The sequence below is a fragment of the Leuresthes tenuis genome, unplaced genomic scaffold (genome assembly GCF_036924035.1).
Source record: "Leuresthes tenuis unplaced genomic scaffold, fLeuTen1.0.hap1 SCAF_9, whole genome shotgun sequence".
NCBI classification, from domain to species: domain Eukaryota; kingdom Metazoa; phylum Chordata; class Actinopteri; order Atheriniformes; family Atherinopsidae; genus Leuresthes; species Leuresthes tenuis.
Genome location: NW_027325363.1, coordinates 36,132,084 through 36,150,021, shown reverse-complemented (window position 1 = coordinate 36,150,021; position 17,938 = coordinate 36,132,084). Strand labels below are relative to the sequence as shown.

General features: G+C 40.8%; 1 protein-coding gene across 1 annotated transcript in view; it reads left to right on the top strand.

The window, feature by feature from the left end:
* Positions 1–16,121, top strand: part of LOC140313821 (ATP-binding cassette sub-family G member 4-like) — a 31,482-nt gene extending 15,361 nt beyond the window's left edge. Inside the window, exons 6-14 of the mRNA XM_072391795.1 lie at positions 3,669–3,792; positions 4,170–4,284; positions 4,964–5,106; positions 5,319–5,417; positions 5,513–5,681; positions 5,824–5,924; positions 7,216–7,374; positions 7,462–7,580; positions 15,839–16,121. Of these exons, the coding sequence (XP_072247896.1) occupies positions 3,669–3,792; positions 4,170–4,284; positions 4,964–5,106; positions 5,319–5,417; positions 5,513–5,681; positions 5,824–5,924; positions 7,216–7,374; positions 7,462–7,580; positions 15,839–16,064 (1,255 nt within the window). The 3' untranslated portion in view covers positions 16,065–16,121. The remainder of the gene's footprint in view (positions 1–3,668; positions 3,793–4,169; positions 4,285–4,963; positions 5,107–5,318; positions 5,418–5,512; positions 5,682–5,823; positions 5,925–7,215; positions 7,375–7,461; positions 7,581–15,838) is intronic.
* Positions 16,122–17,938: the final 1,817 nt, after the last annotated feature.

Sequence of the window (17,938 nt, the reverse complement as noted above, 5' to 3'; positions counted from 1 at the left end):
AAATTTATCTAAGAAATCACAAAAAACTTCATTAATCATGGCTTGGAATACTGCGAGTGCGTTCGTGAGTCCAAAAGCCATCACACAGTATTCGTAGTGTCCCGTGGGTGTGTCTCCCTCTCGGATGCGCACAACATGTTATGCGTTGCGTAGGTCCAGGTTGGTGAAGACCTGGGCTTGTTGGATCTGGTCGAATACCGAAGACATGAGTGGAAGTGGGTACCGATTCTTGACGGTGATGTCATTGAGGGGGCTGTAATCTATGCAGGGCCGTAACGACCCATCCTTCTTGTCCACGAAGAAGAGTCCTGCTCCTGCCAGCGATGATGAAGGTCGGATGAGTCCAGTTTTCAGGGAGGCCTCGATGTAGTTGGTCATCGCCTGGCGCTCGGGTCCTGACAGAATATAATCGCCACTTAGGAATAGGAGTGCCAGGCATCAGATCAATTGGGCAGTCGTAAGGACGATGAGGAGGAAGTGATGTGGCTTTGACTTTATTAAATACTTCTTTGAATTGATGATAACAGCGAGGAACTGTGGTCAGGTCCGGGTACTGGGAGCAGAGATAGTGTTAAACATGGTTGAAGAATTTATTCTGGCTCCTAGACACTTCCCCTGACATTTCTCGACCCACTCCGTGACTAGGCCTGTGGACCAGTCGATGTGTGGGTTGTGTCTGATAAGCCATGGATATCTCAACACCAGTGTACGTGTGTCGGACTGATATAAATAAAATGAGATGAGTTCTGTGTGTTCTCCAATAGTTAACGAGACAGGTTCTGTGGCATGAGTAATGACAGAGTTCTTGGCCATTGATTGAAGTGGCCTTCACGGGTCTTTCAAGTCTCCTGGATCCCAATCCCAATCTCTGGGCTAACCCTTTGTCCATTAGGCTCTCGTCTGCTCCAGAGTCAATGAGCGCCTCCATAGAAATAGTGAGGGTGTGGTGTTTTACCTGGACAGGGGTTAGCATTTGGGTTGTTGGAACGACGGGTGTGGTGCTTCCGGGAACCCGGCGGATTCTGGCGGGGCACGTAGCCACTAGGTGTCCCAGTTCTCCGCAGTAAAGGCACCGACCCTCTCTCATGCGTCTTGCACGCTCCTCAGGAGAGAGTCGGGCCCGTGCCATCTGCATGGGTTCCTCGGTCTGTGGCGTTGGAGTTGGTTGATTCCGCTCCTATGATGGTCCTGTCGGAGGCACCCATGATGTGGTGGTCTGGGTTCGGACGAAGCGTGGCACTGCGCGTTCCAACTGTAGGGACTTGAGTTCCTCTAGCCGATTGTCCGTGCAGATTGCCGAAGCAATCAGCGAGTCGAGGTCTGAAGGGAGATCTATGGGCAAAAGTCTTTCGAGAACATAAATTAGCCAAACCTTTAAAAAATGTGTCGTACAGAGCCCTTGAGTTCCAATCGCTCTCTGCGGCCAAAGTCCGGAAGCGAATATGGTAATCACTAACAGTGTCTTTACCCTGGCATAGTCCGCAGAGTTGTCTGGCCGTATCTCGGTAATTTCCAACTGGGTCGAAGGTTCGATGAATGGCCTGTTGGAACTCTTGGAAACTTTGACAGGTTCTGGAGTCACGCCCCCACTCAGCGGTAGCCCACGCTTGTGCTCTTCCTTCCAGGTTTGAGATGATGAATCCCAGTTTAGATCGATCGTTGGGGAAATCCTGGGGAGAAAACTCATATCACACTCTATTAGAAAAGATTTACAACGTTCGGGTTCACCCAAATAGCGTATGGGATCAGCTAGGCGACGTCCTGGGCCGGCGTGGATGATAGTGGGGGCTGACGGGACAACTGGAGGTGTAACTTCCACTGGCTTCGTGTCGGGGCTGTGGGACAGCTGATGGGCAAGGTTCCCGAGCTGCGTGGTCACAGTGGCCATAAACTTGTCCTGGTTCTGAGCCAGATTCTGAACTCCTCGGCTGAGAGAGGACATCTGGTCCTCCTGCAGTGACAGGCGAGCAGCCTGTGAGCCAAGAGCTGAAGCGAGACTTCCTGATCCTGCTTTGTCCATTCTGGCCAGTGTGTACTGTCAGGAACCGGCAGGACACAGGACACAGATGCAGGATCGATTTCAGAATAAGATTGTTTATTGTAAATAAACTCTCTTAACAGGTCTCCGAACAGAGAAAATAATCACTCTGAAAATTATAGTTGTGACAGACGCCGGTATAAAACTTAATCAAAAGAAACAGTCTCTCCACTCTAGGAGGAAAACGAAAATTCTATAAAAGATTATTCCTTTAAATTTCGCACGCTCTTCTAAAGAGGTGAACAAAGAAAATCTCTCCTTCTATTGGAGGCACTACAAGATTAAACAAAGAACAGAAAAGGAGCTTCCACTCCTATAACGGAGGAGCTATGAAACATTACAACAAAAAACTCTCGAAAAGAGGAAACCAAAAATGACTATGAAAATTTAGTCAAAAGCTAAGCTGAGATAATCACAAAAACATGTACCAAAAGAAACTCTGAAGGAGAAACGCTCGACTTCAGGAATCACCAATGGGTCAACATTGGTCAACAATGGGTCAACAATTCAGAAACCAATGGGTCAAAACACAAGGTACCACAATGGTCAAGAATCTGGGTATTTTCAGAACAACAAGGGATATTCGGAGGCTAGGATGAAGACTGTATATACATGAGGATCCAAGGGGAACAGGTGGAAACACTTGGGTAATCAGGGGAGACACGCAGAAATGGGAGTAAGAGCAAGTTAACTGAAACGAGAGAAGTTAATTTTCAAAATAAAACCGGAAATGACAAGACAAGTTATAAAACTAAAAGTATACAGGAATCATGATACTATTATTTGTAAAGGAACCGTGTTCACAACTAAACTTAATTGTTGCCATTTGATGCTTTGTGCCAAAGTTATAACCTGATCATTGTTGATGTGACTGTCACTGAAAATAACTTTTATAACGTAGATCAGCGGCTCCCAAACTAAACGATCAGCGGCACTCCCTTCTAGGTCCCAACCAGGTTGATGCACCCTCAATCCTCCAGACATTAAGAAACCAGGCGGGCGGTTACGTCTGCTCTTCATTCATGGAACGGGGGTTTACATCCACTGCTATGTCAGACCTCACGTATCCCTGACATAGATCACTATGAACAACTCACTGTGATTATGGTTACGATTTGCTTCCATATGACAGGGAAACGCTTGGTGAAATTACCGATTGAAAACCAGCCGTGAGCTGGTGGCGGTAAGAAATATGGCGGTGGCGGCCGCCACCAAGTTCTCTATGCAGGAAAAAGCCTGGTTATATATCTGATGTTGAGCTAATGAATTGAAAGGATTTTGAAGTGCATTAGGTGAGAGATGTTTAAAAAATTCTAGCAAAAAGAGACAATTTTACTGTCACCGTATATTAAAAACTACATAGCAGAGAATGAATAACAGATTACAATTATTACTAATTAGTACATTGAGTCAGAAACTGATGCTGTCCTGATGTTTTAGAGCCTGCACCAAAACGTATAACAGAAATAAAAGATTTTACAACAGCAGAGTTCATTTAGTGAAAATAATACTTGGCTTCCTCTTCTCCTAATGTTTTCCATTAGAGTAGGTGAATATATTCACGATAACTATTACTTTTATGATGTGTCTTCTGTTAATCTTCTCGTTGATTTTGTTTCTCTGTTTTCAGTGGCTTAGATAGTGTGTCGTGTTACCAGGTGGTGTCCTTAATGCGCTCTCTGGCACTGGGAGGACGTACCATCATCTGCACTATTCATCAGCCAAGTGCCAAATTATTTGAGATGTTTGACAAGGTGTGTATCTGTCAGTCAAAGAAAGTAAATGTTGAATGAATGGCTTGCGGTCTAGATGAATGGTGAGGTGGACGTTAGTTTTTTTGAGAAGTTGTGGAGCATGCCAAGATTGTAACATTTTCCACAAACTCCTTGTTATGATTGGATGTTATTACGTTTGACTGCCAGGCAGCAATACTGGTTTGTAGTCGACTTACCGTACCATGTAAGGGGTTAGAGCAAGACTGCATTAAGACACATGTATGCTGTTGAGAACGTGCATTATTAAAAATAAGTTACTTGCTAACAGCACAGCCTCATCCATGGAACACGAACATGACACTCATAAACTATTTCAAGACAAATACTATACTTGTAGTTTCCTCTCTTCTCTACAGCTCTACATCCTCAGTCAGGGTCAGTGCATCTACAAAGGAACAGTCCCTTACCTCATCCCTTACTTGAAGACTCTTGGCCTCTACTGTCCTACCTACCACAACCCTGCAGACTTCAGTATGTTCACTTCATTTTTATTCCCAATTTCCACACAGTGCTGCTGAGTATTAATTATTATCCCAGGTACAAAGAAGTCGGAAATGTGTAGTTTTGAAACAAAAAGAGAAAAATTTATTTTTTACTACAGAACATAGAGAACATACCAAATGTTGAAAGAGAGGATATTTCATGAAAAATACAGTATTAGCTCATCTTGAATTTGATGGCAGCACATCTTAAAAAACTGGTACTGAAAGGAAACAGAAGGAGGAACACGTTTGAACTAATTCAAACTAAAACATGATTGGTTAACAAAAACACCATAGAGAGACACTGGAGCCTCCCGCCGTCCTTAAACAGTCCAGTTAGTGAGTGTGGGCATCCATGGTTGTTGTTCTGTAGCCCTGTGACGGACCGGCAACCCGTCCAGGATGTACCCCGCCTCTCGCCAAATGACGGCTGGGATAGGCTAATTTCTCACACGTTTAAGGCCTACTGTTAAAAGGTGAAGAGATCATGCACAGTGGAAAACATGCACATGTCCCAACTTCTTTCAGACACGTTGTTGCCATGAAACTGAAGATGAGCTAATATTTTTCATGAAAACGATCAAGAAAAATGTTTGGAATCAGGGTTGTAAAAGCACTGCAAGTTCATTAATTGATTCGGTTTATCTCTCCTTTTGCCTCTGGTCCAGTCATTGAGGTGGCATCAGGAGAATATGGAGACCTGAACCCTGTGTTGTTTGAGGCAGTCCAAGGTGGAATGTGTGCATTAGAAGAGAAAAAGAACCATTGTGACACCAGTGGGACATCAGTCTGTGCAACAAAGTGCTCTATGGTATGTAGCAGATAATGTGCTGTTATACTCAAATCAAGGCTGGATTTCCAGTTGGGCAACCTTAACTGTTAGTTCATAAATATTGCAGATTAATTCTGGTTTTGTTCACCAACATTTGCTTTTTTTTTGCTTAACTAATTATTATGAGTTAGTTTTACCCAGTTAATTGTTCAAATGATGATGATGATGAAATGATCTTCCATCTTCCTCAGAATGCTGGGCTGATAGAGAGACATACCTTTGCCACAAGTACACTCACACAGTTCTGTATCCTCTTCAAGAGAACCTTCATAACTATATGTCGTGATCAGGTAGGTGACAACCATACTACTTCAAAACATAGATATCATATAACAAGTGCTTTACCTGAAACAATCAGGTTAATTCATTCTGGTATTTTTTCCAGGTTTTGACTCACCTCAGACTGATGTCCCACATCTCCATAGGTGTGTTAATAGGTTTGCTCTACCTGAACATTGGTAATGATGCCAGCAAGGTCTTGAACAACACTGGATTTCTCTTCTTCTCTATGCTCTTCCTCATGTTTGGAGCACTAATGCCAACTGTATTAACCTGTGAGTATAGTCATGAGGATGTTATATTTATATTTTAATGTAGACACTGCTTTGAAAATCAGTGAGGTCCAATTTCAACACCCCATTATTCCTGAGTTTATGTTGACTTATGTATCTACACATTTAATGCTCCATCTGGCAGTTCCTCTGGAGATGTCTGTGTTCCTCAGAGAACATCTTAACTACTGGTACAGCCTGAAAGCCTACTACCTGGCCAAAACCGTGGCTGACATCCCATTCCAGGTGAGCTAGCAGCTTTGGAGGTTGTGCATTGGCTCAATGAGAATCTGACAAACTTGTGGGATATAGCTTACTACAACTATGCAGCTGCAAACAAATGCAGTCTAGTGTTAGCTAGAGGCAGGAATAGGTTGTTGTAGTGGGTTATGTGTACATTAGTAGCTTTCCTGCTGGGTTTATTTTGTATCGGCTGGTCGGCAAGTTAGCACCAAATATTACATTTTCAATCCACTGCCAAAAATTTAGGACATATTTATGCATTGACTGGGTATTTTATTTTATTGAGATTGGCTGTGCACATATTCATGCGATTCTCCATTCAAGCTACCGTATAAAGCAGCAGAATGTTTGATCGCTTTAGCATGTAGGATGGGAAAATGTCATTCTTTTTTTTAAATAAAGAACAATGACAGAGAAGCCGTCTTCCTGAGAGAGGTCACAAGAAAACGGTCAGAGAATTTGCAGCAGCAGTCAGAAAGGCTATGCTAACTCAGACGAACACTTTTTACAACTCTTAACTTAAACCAGCTCAGAAAACGCATTCAGTCGTAAGTTTATGCTGCTGGTGGAGCTTTAATTGTGTGGGAAATGTTTTCCTGTTATTCTTTGTGGCCTTTAGTAATTATGGTTTGATTGTTGCTAACCATGTGCTTTCTTTTATGATCACACTTGACCATCCTCTTAGGTCAGAATCACAGTTAATAGCAGATGTGCTTAGGGAAAGATGTGGACAGCTCTGACAGGTAGTCATTATTTACTACTCTCCAGTCTACTATTAGAATTCTTTCCAGTTTTATCAGTCTGCTTGGCAGATAAAGTTGTGTTACTTGGGCCCTGGTGGACCCTCATATTCTTGGACTGGGAGAGTGTTGGCTGCCCTCAGCACTTTGTGTCAGAAAGCAAGTGAGTTTAGTGACAAACTAAATCTACTACAACATAGGATGTTTGTGCAATGTCATATTCGTATTCAGCATTAACTTAAAGGAATGTTTCTGCTGCTCCTGATCATGCATGTCTTCAGTCATCAGCAGGCACTTTGATCTCCAACCAGCACAGACTTAGTTCTCTCCATGGTTCAACATTAAAGGCTATTGAAAACTGCTCTTGTCCTGTGCTCCAAACTGATATGTTTGTCCAAACTTCATTGTTTGTTGTTTTATAAAGAACTGTGGCCTAAATAAAAACTGCTTAAAAAGGGTCTTCAGTTGCTCATGATCTGCTCTGTTAGTGTGTGTGAGGACCATCTACCTTCCTAAATCTTCACACATAGGATATAACTGTATTGCTGTTGTAGGTGATCTGCCCCATCATGTACTGCAGCATAGTGTACTGGATGACAGAGCAGCCTCCTGAGGCCACCCGGTACCTACTCTTCATAGCCCTGTCCATCTCTACTGCCCTGGTTGCCCAGTCCTTAGGCCTGCTGGTTGGTGCTGCTTCCACATCACTGCAGGTACAGCTGCTTTGTCTTTTCATTTCTTGACTACTTTGCATATGTTGTACATATAAAACAGATTATATCCTCTGCACACTTCTACAGGTGGCCACATTTGTTGGACCAGTTACAGCTATCCCAGTGCTCCTTTTCTCTGGATTCTTTGTGAACTTTGACACAATCCCCAAGTATCTGCAATGGAGCTCATATGTGTCCTATGTCAGGTGTGTTCCTCTTTTCTAGCAGCATCCCATGTCCAGTTATAAAATTTCAATGTACAAAAATGGTAAAAACAAATTTAAAACAGTAGATATTTTGGTTTTCATATGCATGTGAATTACATGATCACTCAGTGTCTAAACTGTTTACATCATTGGTTTAATCTTTCTTTCAGAAAATGACCAGGCTTATTTTGACTTTATCCAGAGAAACACAGGCAAACTGAGAAATTACTCCAGTATTGACCAAAGTAGTCGCATCATACTGGGATTACATGGGGTGCAATTTTCTTTTTCAACTTTGACATATCCAATTTGAGGTAACTGATGCACACATATTCACACATGTGCTCTAAAGTAAAACATAACTCTGAACAATACTAAACATTCAGCTACAGTTTCACTCCCATTAAGTGGCTTAAAGCAGTGCCTCCCAACCTTCACACACCTATAAGAGATGAGATGCACTTGAAGTTGAAGTTCTGACTGTACATAGGTTGACAAAATTAGACTTTCACATGTAGAAAATCACAACCCATTTATTGGTTTATCAAAAGTCTGAGGATGACGTGCCTCAAACGCTGCCTTTACACACAGGCGTGTACGCAGTCAAAGTCCTGTTCATTTTATGAAACTGAAGGAAAAGAAGAATACTTACAATAGTGCAATGTACAATTGTGACTGCTGCCACAGCTGACTGTTGTGTTTTAAAGAGGTGTACTCAGTGTCCACAGTGGGACTAACTAGCAGATGCAGGGCTTGGAGATAAATTAGTCTCATAATGGTCACAAATGTTTACAAGTGTGTGGGTGTAACTTGTAAATGCATGTTTAAGTCCACAATCAAGTATCGAGCAATTTCAACGCATGGAAAACAACTTTACAAATGTGCACCTTGTAAACTGAACAAATACTCATATGTGACTTATTTATGATTTTTATTTCACTAACTCAGATTGTATCATTTACCCACTCTGCTCCCTGGTTCACACCCCATTTACGTCAACTCAAAGCCAAGGAACGATAAGTGGAGCGGCTCTCCAAAAAAACAAAGACTCTGTTCACAAACAAATCTATCATTCCCACATCCTTCTCTACAAAGACACCCTCTCCTCAGTTAAATCACAATATTACGCAGATCTAATCAGGGCTGGTGATGGGAACACTCGAGCCCTGTTCTCAGTGCTCAACAACACACTGCTCCCTCCGACCTCACTTCCTCTATATTTCTACTCCATAGATCCCTGTAATTCACTAATGTCATTCTTCAATGATAAAATACTCAGGATCCACCAGCAACTGACCCCTCAGACCCCCAGCATTCCATCCCCTCCAGTTTTCCATGCCCCTTTTCTCAAGCGTTCTCTAGCTTCCAACTACCCTGTGCTGCTGGCATTTCGGACCTCATCCAGAAATCTAAAAAAATCTTCCTGTCAGCTTGACGCCCTGCCTTCTCCATTAGACACTGTCTGTCTCCCCTCCTTGTTACCCCTGATAACTGCCATCATTCACTCCTCCCTCACCTCTGGTTCTGTACCATCCACTCTTAAATCTGCCGCTGTTACACCTATACTCAAGAAACCTGGTTCAGACCTCAGTGACGTCAACAACCGATGACCGATCTCTAACCTACCATTTCTCTCCAAGATTCTGGAAAAAGCAGTGGCTTCACAGGTACATGCACATCTTCATAACAATAACCTTTACGAACAGTTCCAGTCTGGATTCTGCCCACGTCACAGTACAGAAACAGCCCCCCTCAAAATCACTAAAAACCCCTGATGGCAGCTGACTCCGGACTATTATCCATCCTCATCCTCCTCAACCTGAGTGCGGTCTTCAACACCATCTCCCACACCACCCTTCTTGACAGATTAGTATCTGTTGGCATTTCCGACACACCCCTGGACTGGTTTAAATCTTATCTCTCTGGCCGCACTCAGTTCATCCAGTTGAAAACCTTCACATCCCAACCATCTCCCATCTCCTCTGGTGTTCCCCAAGGCCCTGCACTCGGCCCTATTGTCAGAAACTGGCAGGATACAGGACACACTTGCAGGATAGATTCCAAAGTAAGCTAGTTTATTATAAATAAACGTCTTAACAGGTCTCCGTTCAGTGAAACAAACACTATGAAACACTCTGTGACACTAAACTCTATAATTAAAGTAGAGACAGATGTCTGAATGAAACTTTATCAAAATTAACATCAACTCCACTCAGGGAGGAAAACGGAAAATCTTATAAACTTTAATACTTAAATTTATGCTCTCTTCTAAAGAGGCAACAAATAAAACTCTAAAGGAGGAAGTAGTATTGTAAACTTTAATTCTATAATCAAAATAACTCTCCCTAACTGGAGGTACTACAAAAACAATTACAAAAGAAACTCTCCGAAAGGAGGAAACCAAAATCAAGCAATCCAAGGTAACTAGAGATACTGAAAAACAAAGCAAAACACTGAAGGAGTAACACTCAACTTCAGGACTGAATACAAGATTCAAAACTCGGAAAATTCACAGTCAGAAACTAGAACACAGTGGATCTAATACGGGTTTCAGAGGCAATTAATGCAGATTATAATGTACAACACACTGGCAACGAGACAGGGGAAGACGCAGACTATATACACATGAGGATGCAGGGAATTCAGGTGGAAACACTTGGTTTAATTAAGGGAGAGACTAAGACACGTGACACGGAAGGAAGGGCAAGTTATCTGAAACTAGAGGGGAAGTTAGTATACAAAATGAAACCGGAAGTGACAACACAATGTGCAAAAACAAAAAGTAACCATGGAACATGACACCTATCCTGTTCATCATCTATCTCCTTCCCCTTGGTCAGATTTTCCGCTGATTCAACATCCACTTTGATTATTACGTGGACGACACCCAGCTCTACCTTTCTACCAAACCCATCTCCGACCCCCAGAGAAGCGGTAGATAATGGATGGATGTATGGATATATAAATAATACTTGGGGTTACAGAAATATACAGTATGAGCAGTCAAGAAAATCCACGCAACATTATATTGGAAACACCAGGCTTTACATAGTTCAAATAGGGTACCCAGACTGTATAGAATTGGTCTGTTTTTAAATGTAATATGCATGTAAGGTACTCTTATGGCACTAGATCAAACACTACTCCTTGCCAACCTTTAACAGTTAGTACTCTTTCATTGATCCATTGTAACAAAATATTCTTCCTCGCTGCATAAGAATACAACACAGCCTCATTATGTTTTGATGTTAAACGTCGATTTGGGAGGCCCAGTATAAGAGACACAGGGTCCATCTCTAATTTTAAACCAAATATCTTCTCTATTTCAGATAATACATTGGACCAATACATTTGCAGTTTCCGACATGATCAAAAACAATGAGTTAGTGTACCTTTTTCTATCTTGCATTTAAGGCACGTGGTTGAGAGAGTAGGATTGAAATGATGTCTATGTTTGGGGGATATGTGCATTCTGCGAATAATTTTTAACTGTATTGCTTGGGCACGATTGCAAACTGAAATTGATGTCTCCAGACATCCTTCCATTCTTCGTGATCCATTATGATGTTTAGCTCCTTCTCCCATGTGCCTTTAAGCTTCTGCAACCTATTCGGGGTCGTGAGAGACATAGCTTTATATTATAAACTTACGGATATCTCTCCATCTGTTAAAAATAATAATTTCTCAACCGGAGAGCTTTCATGGTTCTCAAATAACGTGGTACTGTGCAAGACATGGTGCCTGATCTGAAAATACTGAAAGAAGTCACATCTGGGGATAGAATATTTCGCTATCATTTCTTCAAATGTCATGTCAAATGGGAATGTCACTGGATAGTGTAGTGGTATGAATGCCACCTTTTGTGTGGGAGACCTGGGTTCAAATCCCTCTACCTCTGTTTGAGTTGCTTACGACCCAGTCATAAATATACCTCATGTGAGTACATAGCTGATATGTTCTGATATTGGGTAAACCTAGACCCCTTACAGAACTCAGCAGCTGCAATGTAGCCATCTTGAGTTTTGGTCTGCGCTTTCTCCATATAAAAGAACTTAGCCAGTCATTCAGGTTTTTTATCACTCTATTTGAAAATATGATCTGAATCATTTGGATTGGATATAAAAATCGAGATAATACATTCATTTTAACCATGTATATATACGTCCTAGCCAGGAGACAGGCAAAGAAGTCCATCACTCCAAATCCTGACTCACCTTCTCAAACAAGGGAGCAAAATTGGCTTTATACATTTGTTTAAATTTAGGAGTTATGAATACACCTAAATATACAAAACCTGTAGGAGACAACTTAAAGGGAAATGAAGGTAAGGTAGCTGGTATCGAATTGACGCTCCAAAGTGGCATGGCTTCAGAATTGGTCAAATTAATTTTGTACCCAGAAAATTTGCTTAATAGATCAATAATGTTAAGTAGACCTGGTATTGATGTCTCCAGATTAGATATAAATAGCAAAACATTATCTGCATACAGACTTATCTTGTGCTCATAATCAACTAGCAAAATCCTTATAGCAGGTGCCATCCTAATGGCCTCTGCTAACGGTTCAATGGCAATGGCAAACAAGAGAGGCGACAGGGGGTAGCCTTGCCTCTATACAAAGGAAAAATGTCCGATTTGAGCCCATTAGTCAAAATAGAGGCCTGATCATACAAAATTTTGACCCACCTAATGAAATTATCCCTGAGATCAAATTTGTTGAAAGAATTAAATAAATAAGCCCATTCTTCTCGGTCAAAGGCTTTCTCAGCATCTTGAGCTCGACTCTCACTCTCACTCTGACAGTGTTTTGCATCACGTGCAAATATAATAGCCCATTATTACCGAAAATATACTGATATCTTAAACATCTGAGGGATGCTGCCATTGTTGCGGGCGGGTGCGCCTGCAGTTATAAAATAAATAAATGATTATTAGACTAAAATATTGAAATACGTTTAATATATTTATAGCCTGTAATATTGAAATTTTACAGTTTTTAGATGATACACCATGTTTGTTGTCGAGCTTAGATATACAAACTGTTGTTTGCAAATTTTGGATTTGACTTTTTTCTCACTATCTATTTTGGTAAAAATTCTGCCACACTGAGGAGGACTCGCTGTAAATTAAACGCTCAAAATGAACATAAATATTCAGCAAACCACCGGATGTCGAATAACGTGGATGTTCAATCTACCTGTCTCCAGTCTACCTGTCTTTAGAGACTGTTACCTGTGAAACAGGGGTGCTCTGAAAACACCCCCATTAGCACTTGGTACTTTCCTCCTGAAGAAATTAACCGTATGAAATTAATAACGCAGAATTTTGGTCGACTAACAACGTATCAACCAATTAGTCGACCAGTCGACAATGACTTTACACCTAATACAGTCTACAGTAAAATTCTTTGAAGGTCTCATTTATGAACTTATTATAATATATGTGATTGTTCTGAGCATCACAAATGGCTGGGATACATGATTCTGATCTTTTTTTGGTAAGGTATGCTAAATACTTTCCGGGTTTATTCCCATGTTCATAAATTCTTTGTCTAGTAAATTTAAGTTTGATCTCTTCATCTTGCGTAAGGAGGTTGGTTATCTAAAGTTGATCTTACTGCAGATATTTCTCGCCACAAAGCAGGAGTTGGAGAATGAACATTTCCCGCCGTTCGCTGGCTGAAAATGAAATAATAACCCCTAGTATATGCCTTAATAGTTTCCCACAGAAGGGCAGGGTTATCTGTTGACAGAGTTAATAGACAGAAAGTATCCAAACTCAGTATTAAAATAGGATACAAAGGTATGGTCCTTTAAAATAGTAGTATTCGTCTCCAGTATTTTACTCTGTTCCCTATATCCTTAAGAGAGATCCAGCACTACATTGGCATGGTCTGAGATGACAATACTGCCTATTACACAAGATAAAACTGAGTGTAAGGAAAGCCCAGGAGAATTTTTTTTTAAAAATGATAAATTTAAAAAAAATCTATCCTAGTATGACATTTATGGGGTGCCGAAAAAAAAGTGTTCTCTTTATCCAGAGGATGAATTGTCCTTCATACATCAACAAATCCTAAAGCTTCACATATAGAATTGAGTGATTTGGCTTGTGAAGAAAGAGGCGAAACTTTGTGTGGGAGTCTGTCAATAAGGGGATTCAGTATACAATTAAAATCTTCACCCACTATGGAATTATCTGAGAAAATCTCAGAGAAATCCAGGCATACTTTAGTTATAAAATCTGATGTGTGAGCAGGGGGTTAATAAACATTCAGTATGGAAATGAATAACTGTACCTTGTAGGACCCCCTTGATTACAACATACCACTTTTGTCTTTAACACATTATATCATTGAAAAAAGAAGATTCTTTCTCACAAAAATTGCCACCCTTCTACTTCTTGAAGTAAATGAGGAGAAAAAATACCTGCTCAACCATACCCTGCCATAATCTCAGATGTTCTACATCATCCAAAAGTGTTTCCTGTAAAAGTACAATATCAATGTTTTCTTTTTTCAAAAAGGTGAGTATTTTCCTTCTTTTAGTCGGACAAATACAATGGGGGCTATCCCTGCTACCAAACCTGCAGGGCTCTTTAAACCTCTTCCACACCACTCTCTCTGTACAAGCCTCATAAAAAAAGAAAAAGAAACAGATCTGTCAATAATAAATGAATGAGGCTGCATGCCTTCATGTGAAGCCTTCATGTGAAGCGCTGTTTATCAGTGAAGTTATGAAACTTCACTATCAGTGGCCTAGGACGTTGTGCCCGATCAAGCTTCAGTCGTCCTGCTGTTGTATCCATTCGGAGGTACTCAGGGATCCACTTCTCGAAGAATTTCACTGAATCTGAGCCTTCTGAGCCTTTGGGCACGCCAACTACACGTATATTGCACCTGAAACCTCGATTGTCGAGATCGTCCATGTGCTCCTGCATATCATGCACTTGCCTCTTCTCGAGACGTGCTAACTTCGCCTCCGATGATGTCGCCATGGCCTCCACATCAGAAATCCGTTTCTCTGCTTCACGCACTCGGGCGGCAACCGCCTGTAGTTGCGAGGTCTGTTCTTTAATGGCATCCAGGACAGCGGAAATCTTGGTGTCAGTTACCTTAGTAAGGTTGTCAGTTATTCTATCCAGGGCTTCAACAATACCTGGTTCCATAGAGCCTGAGCTAACATCCATGCTCGGTGTCTCGGGTGTAGCACTTAGCGCTTCCTCATTTTCAGGGTTGTTCTTTGAGGAATTTTTCGTGTTTCTGGACATGTTGTCCCAAGCTTTAAAAAAAATAATTGTCCAGGCTCATGTTAAAACACATCCTGTCCAAAACTCCACACTTTTCACCGTCAAAATATGTAAAGCAAAGATATACACTGACAAATGCCACCTGAGCTTGACGCCATCTTGTTCCCCCCAGAAAGAAGTATACAGTTAATAAAAACATAATTCAGTTTTTTTTATTACGTTGTTAGTCAAATATTTATATATATATATATATTTAAGTTATAGTTTTTTAAGGTAACATGGTCTGGTTAATCTGTTTGGTGGTATTTCAACTTAAAATATAAGCCTTGAACTTAAAAACGTGTTTTTGTTTTTTTATCCAACATCATTTGGTGTAGCAACAACAATTGCTTTTATTAATTTATGTGAGCTTATGAGTATTCAACAGGATTTTAGTTACTTCATCATCTCTCTGCGAGGCCTGTCTGGAGGTTCAATTATTAGTATTCTAACCTAATAAACAAAATACACAGGCTATAAGAACAGATTAATTGAAGTCTATTATTTTGATCTCTTTGAAGGGAGATTGTATGACGTATTCGTGCATTGGCAGTGTATCACCTACAGGATTGCCCCACTTTGAAGGGACAGGAAGAAATTCTGGTGCAGAACGAATCTAAAGTAGCTTATGCTGACTCCAGTAATTAATCAAAATCGCACAATAACAAACCAACATTACTGATCACGGCAACAGTAGACCAACTGTTTTTGGCAAGTCTGGTAGAGAACATGACCCTGTCACATAAAACAATTTCCACATAAACAAAATATGAATAAGCTAATGATAATTATGACAGATGGTCTGTTTGCTGAAATATTCTTTGCCTCCGTGCTGGTACCCTTTATCAAAAACTGGTAGTGTGCCATCTACTGACATGAAAAATAAGGACAAGTTAATGTTTGTGACTCAAATGAAGGGATGAAGGTTTTTACAGTTTGGACTTTTCCTCAGTGGTTGTATCTCTGTCACAGGTACAGCTTTGAAGGCGTCATCCTGTCCATCTATGGGATGAACCGCTCAGAGTTGGAGTGTCCAGGGAAAGTGTGTAAGTTCCAACAGCCTGAAGAGGTTCTGCAGCTGCTGGATGTTGAAGATGCAAAGCTCTACATAGATTTCATTGTCCTGGGCATTTTCTTTATCATCCTACGCCTGGTCACTTACCTCATCCTACGCTATAAGGTCAAGTCTGAGAGATAGGTTTTACTGTCTTCTTTTATGAACTCCTTCCTGTGCACAGAGAACATGTGAAGTTTGCCTCATTCCTTGTTACTTATTGCTGCTAAATGTACAACACACAAATCTTGATTCTGTTCTCCTCCCAGAAACTGTGGGAGTTCAGAGCAGTGAGGATTCATCTTATAAATCATCTTACCGTGTTATACCTCATCAAGACTTGTATGCACAGAGCTGAGCCACATTCAGCAGCATATACTGTACTTTTCAAAAGATACCAATGTTTTGAGAGCAAGGCAGATAAGATTCAGTGTCAGAGTGGACATGCATGTTAATTCTGCAGTGCTGTCATTCTGTTGGAGTGTCAGAACTTTGGTCCACAAAGTGCCCCCCTTGAAAAAGGCAATATAAACTGTGCTTACATTGCCTTTGAAGCCAAAGAGGGGAAAAACTGTGATGATTTGTGCCTGAGACGGAAAATGACTGACCATTTCTCTCTGAGTTACCATTAATTTTTTTGCTCTGGGTGACAGTGGGCTACCAAAAAATGTGCTTCCTGCATCACATAATCGAATAGTTTTTTGAGCTAAACCATTTTCTAACATTTTAATAGTTCTAAATTAGATACAGATATGCTAACTGAAATTTGATGTTTTGTACTTTATACTATGATGTAAAATATTTGAAATCTTAGTTGCCATAAAGCTTTTAACCTTAATTGTTGCCTTGCTGTGCTGTATTATCTTCACTAATCAATGCATATGCAAATATATAAATATATTTAAAAGATATAGGTTAGTTGCTGTACATTTGTTTTGTGTCCACAGTGCATCTGCCAACCCCACCAGGACGCTCACACAGTGATGTTTGGTGCTATCGGAGGTGTTGTGTTTCATATAAGATTACATATTATGAATCTGTATGCCTCTAAGCTGCACATTACAAGCATTTGGAGAGCAACCAAAGAAAATGTAATGTTATTGGAAGCATGCTAATATTTTATTTCTGTTCTGACAAGTTGTATGTTTGTCAAAGTTCCAGTGTGTAGCATTTAGGGGGATTGATTGTTAGACATACAGCGTTATATTTAGAACTCTCGTTTGTGTTGTGTCACATGAAATGAAGAAACATTGTGTTTGTGTTAAATAGCCATTGATCACCTCAGGCAGCACATGTCCTCTGGCATGTTTGCACAGCCATGTCTGGATGGTAGCTCTGAACGGGAAAAACCAAAGACTTGGAAACTAAGATGGTGGCTGCACTTTTTTTGCAGCCACCATCTTAGTTTCTTCTACGTGTTTGGCAGGTTGTTTCAGTTATTTCTTCTCTAGAATTTTGCCACTATATAATACTCTAACGCACACACTGGACAGTTAAATACTGTTCTGCTGAAACGCATTACTACAACTTGAACTTTAAAAGTACTTTAGAGTTTTGTAAACTGACTGATATTCAAATAAACACTGATATGACTAATTTGGTGACTTCAGTTTATTAATTCAAACATCAGTCTACAATCCTCTTGCTTTGTAATACTTAGAAGCACCTTCAAAGTGAAGTGTCAGGTATCAGTGCCCAAAAAGAAAGGCTGTATGCTGAATTCTGAGATCCTTCCAGATGCATGGGCTCTGCATACAGCTAATAAAGATGAGCTAATATACCCTGGTGAAAATGACGCATATTTGTCACACTCCAGTCTTTCATGGGGGTTGACTAGTTAGCTGACGCAAGTGTAAAAGCAAGAGCTTTGCCTCAAGGATCAGATTCCTCCACACATCAACAGCCCTGTCAGTGCACCTGTTAACTCTAATACAGTAACTCACTCCCAAACTAACGTGAGGGATCAACAGATTTCCTTTATGTCTTAAACTTGGAGGTGCCAACTTTCAGTCAGGGAA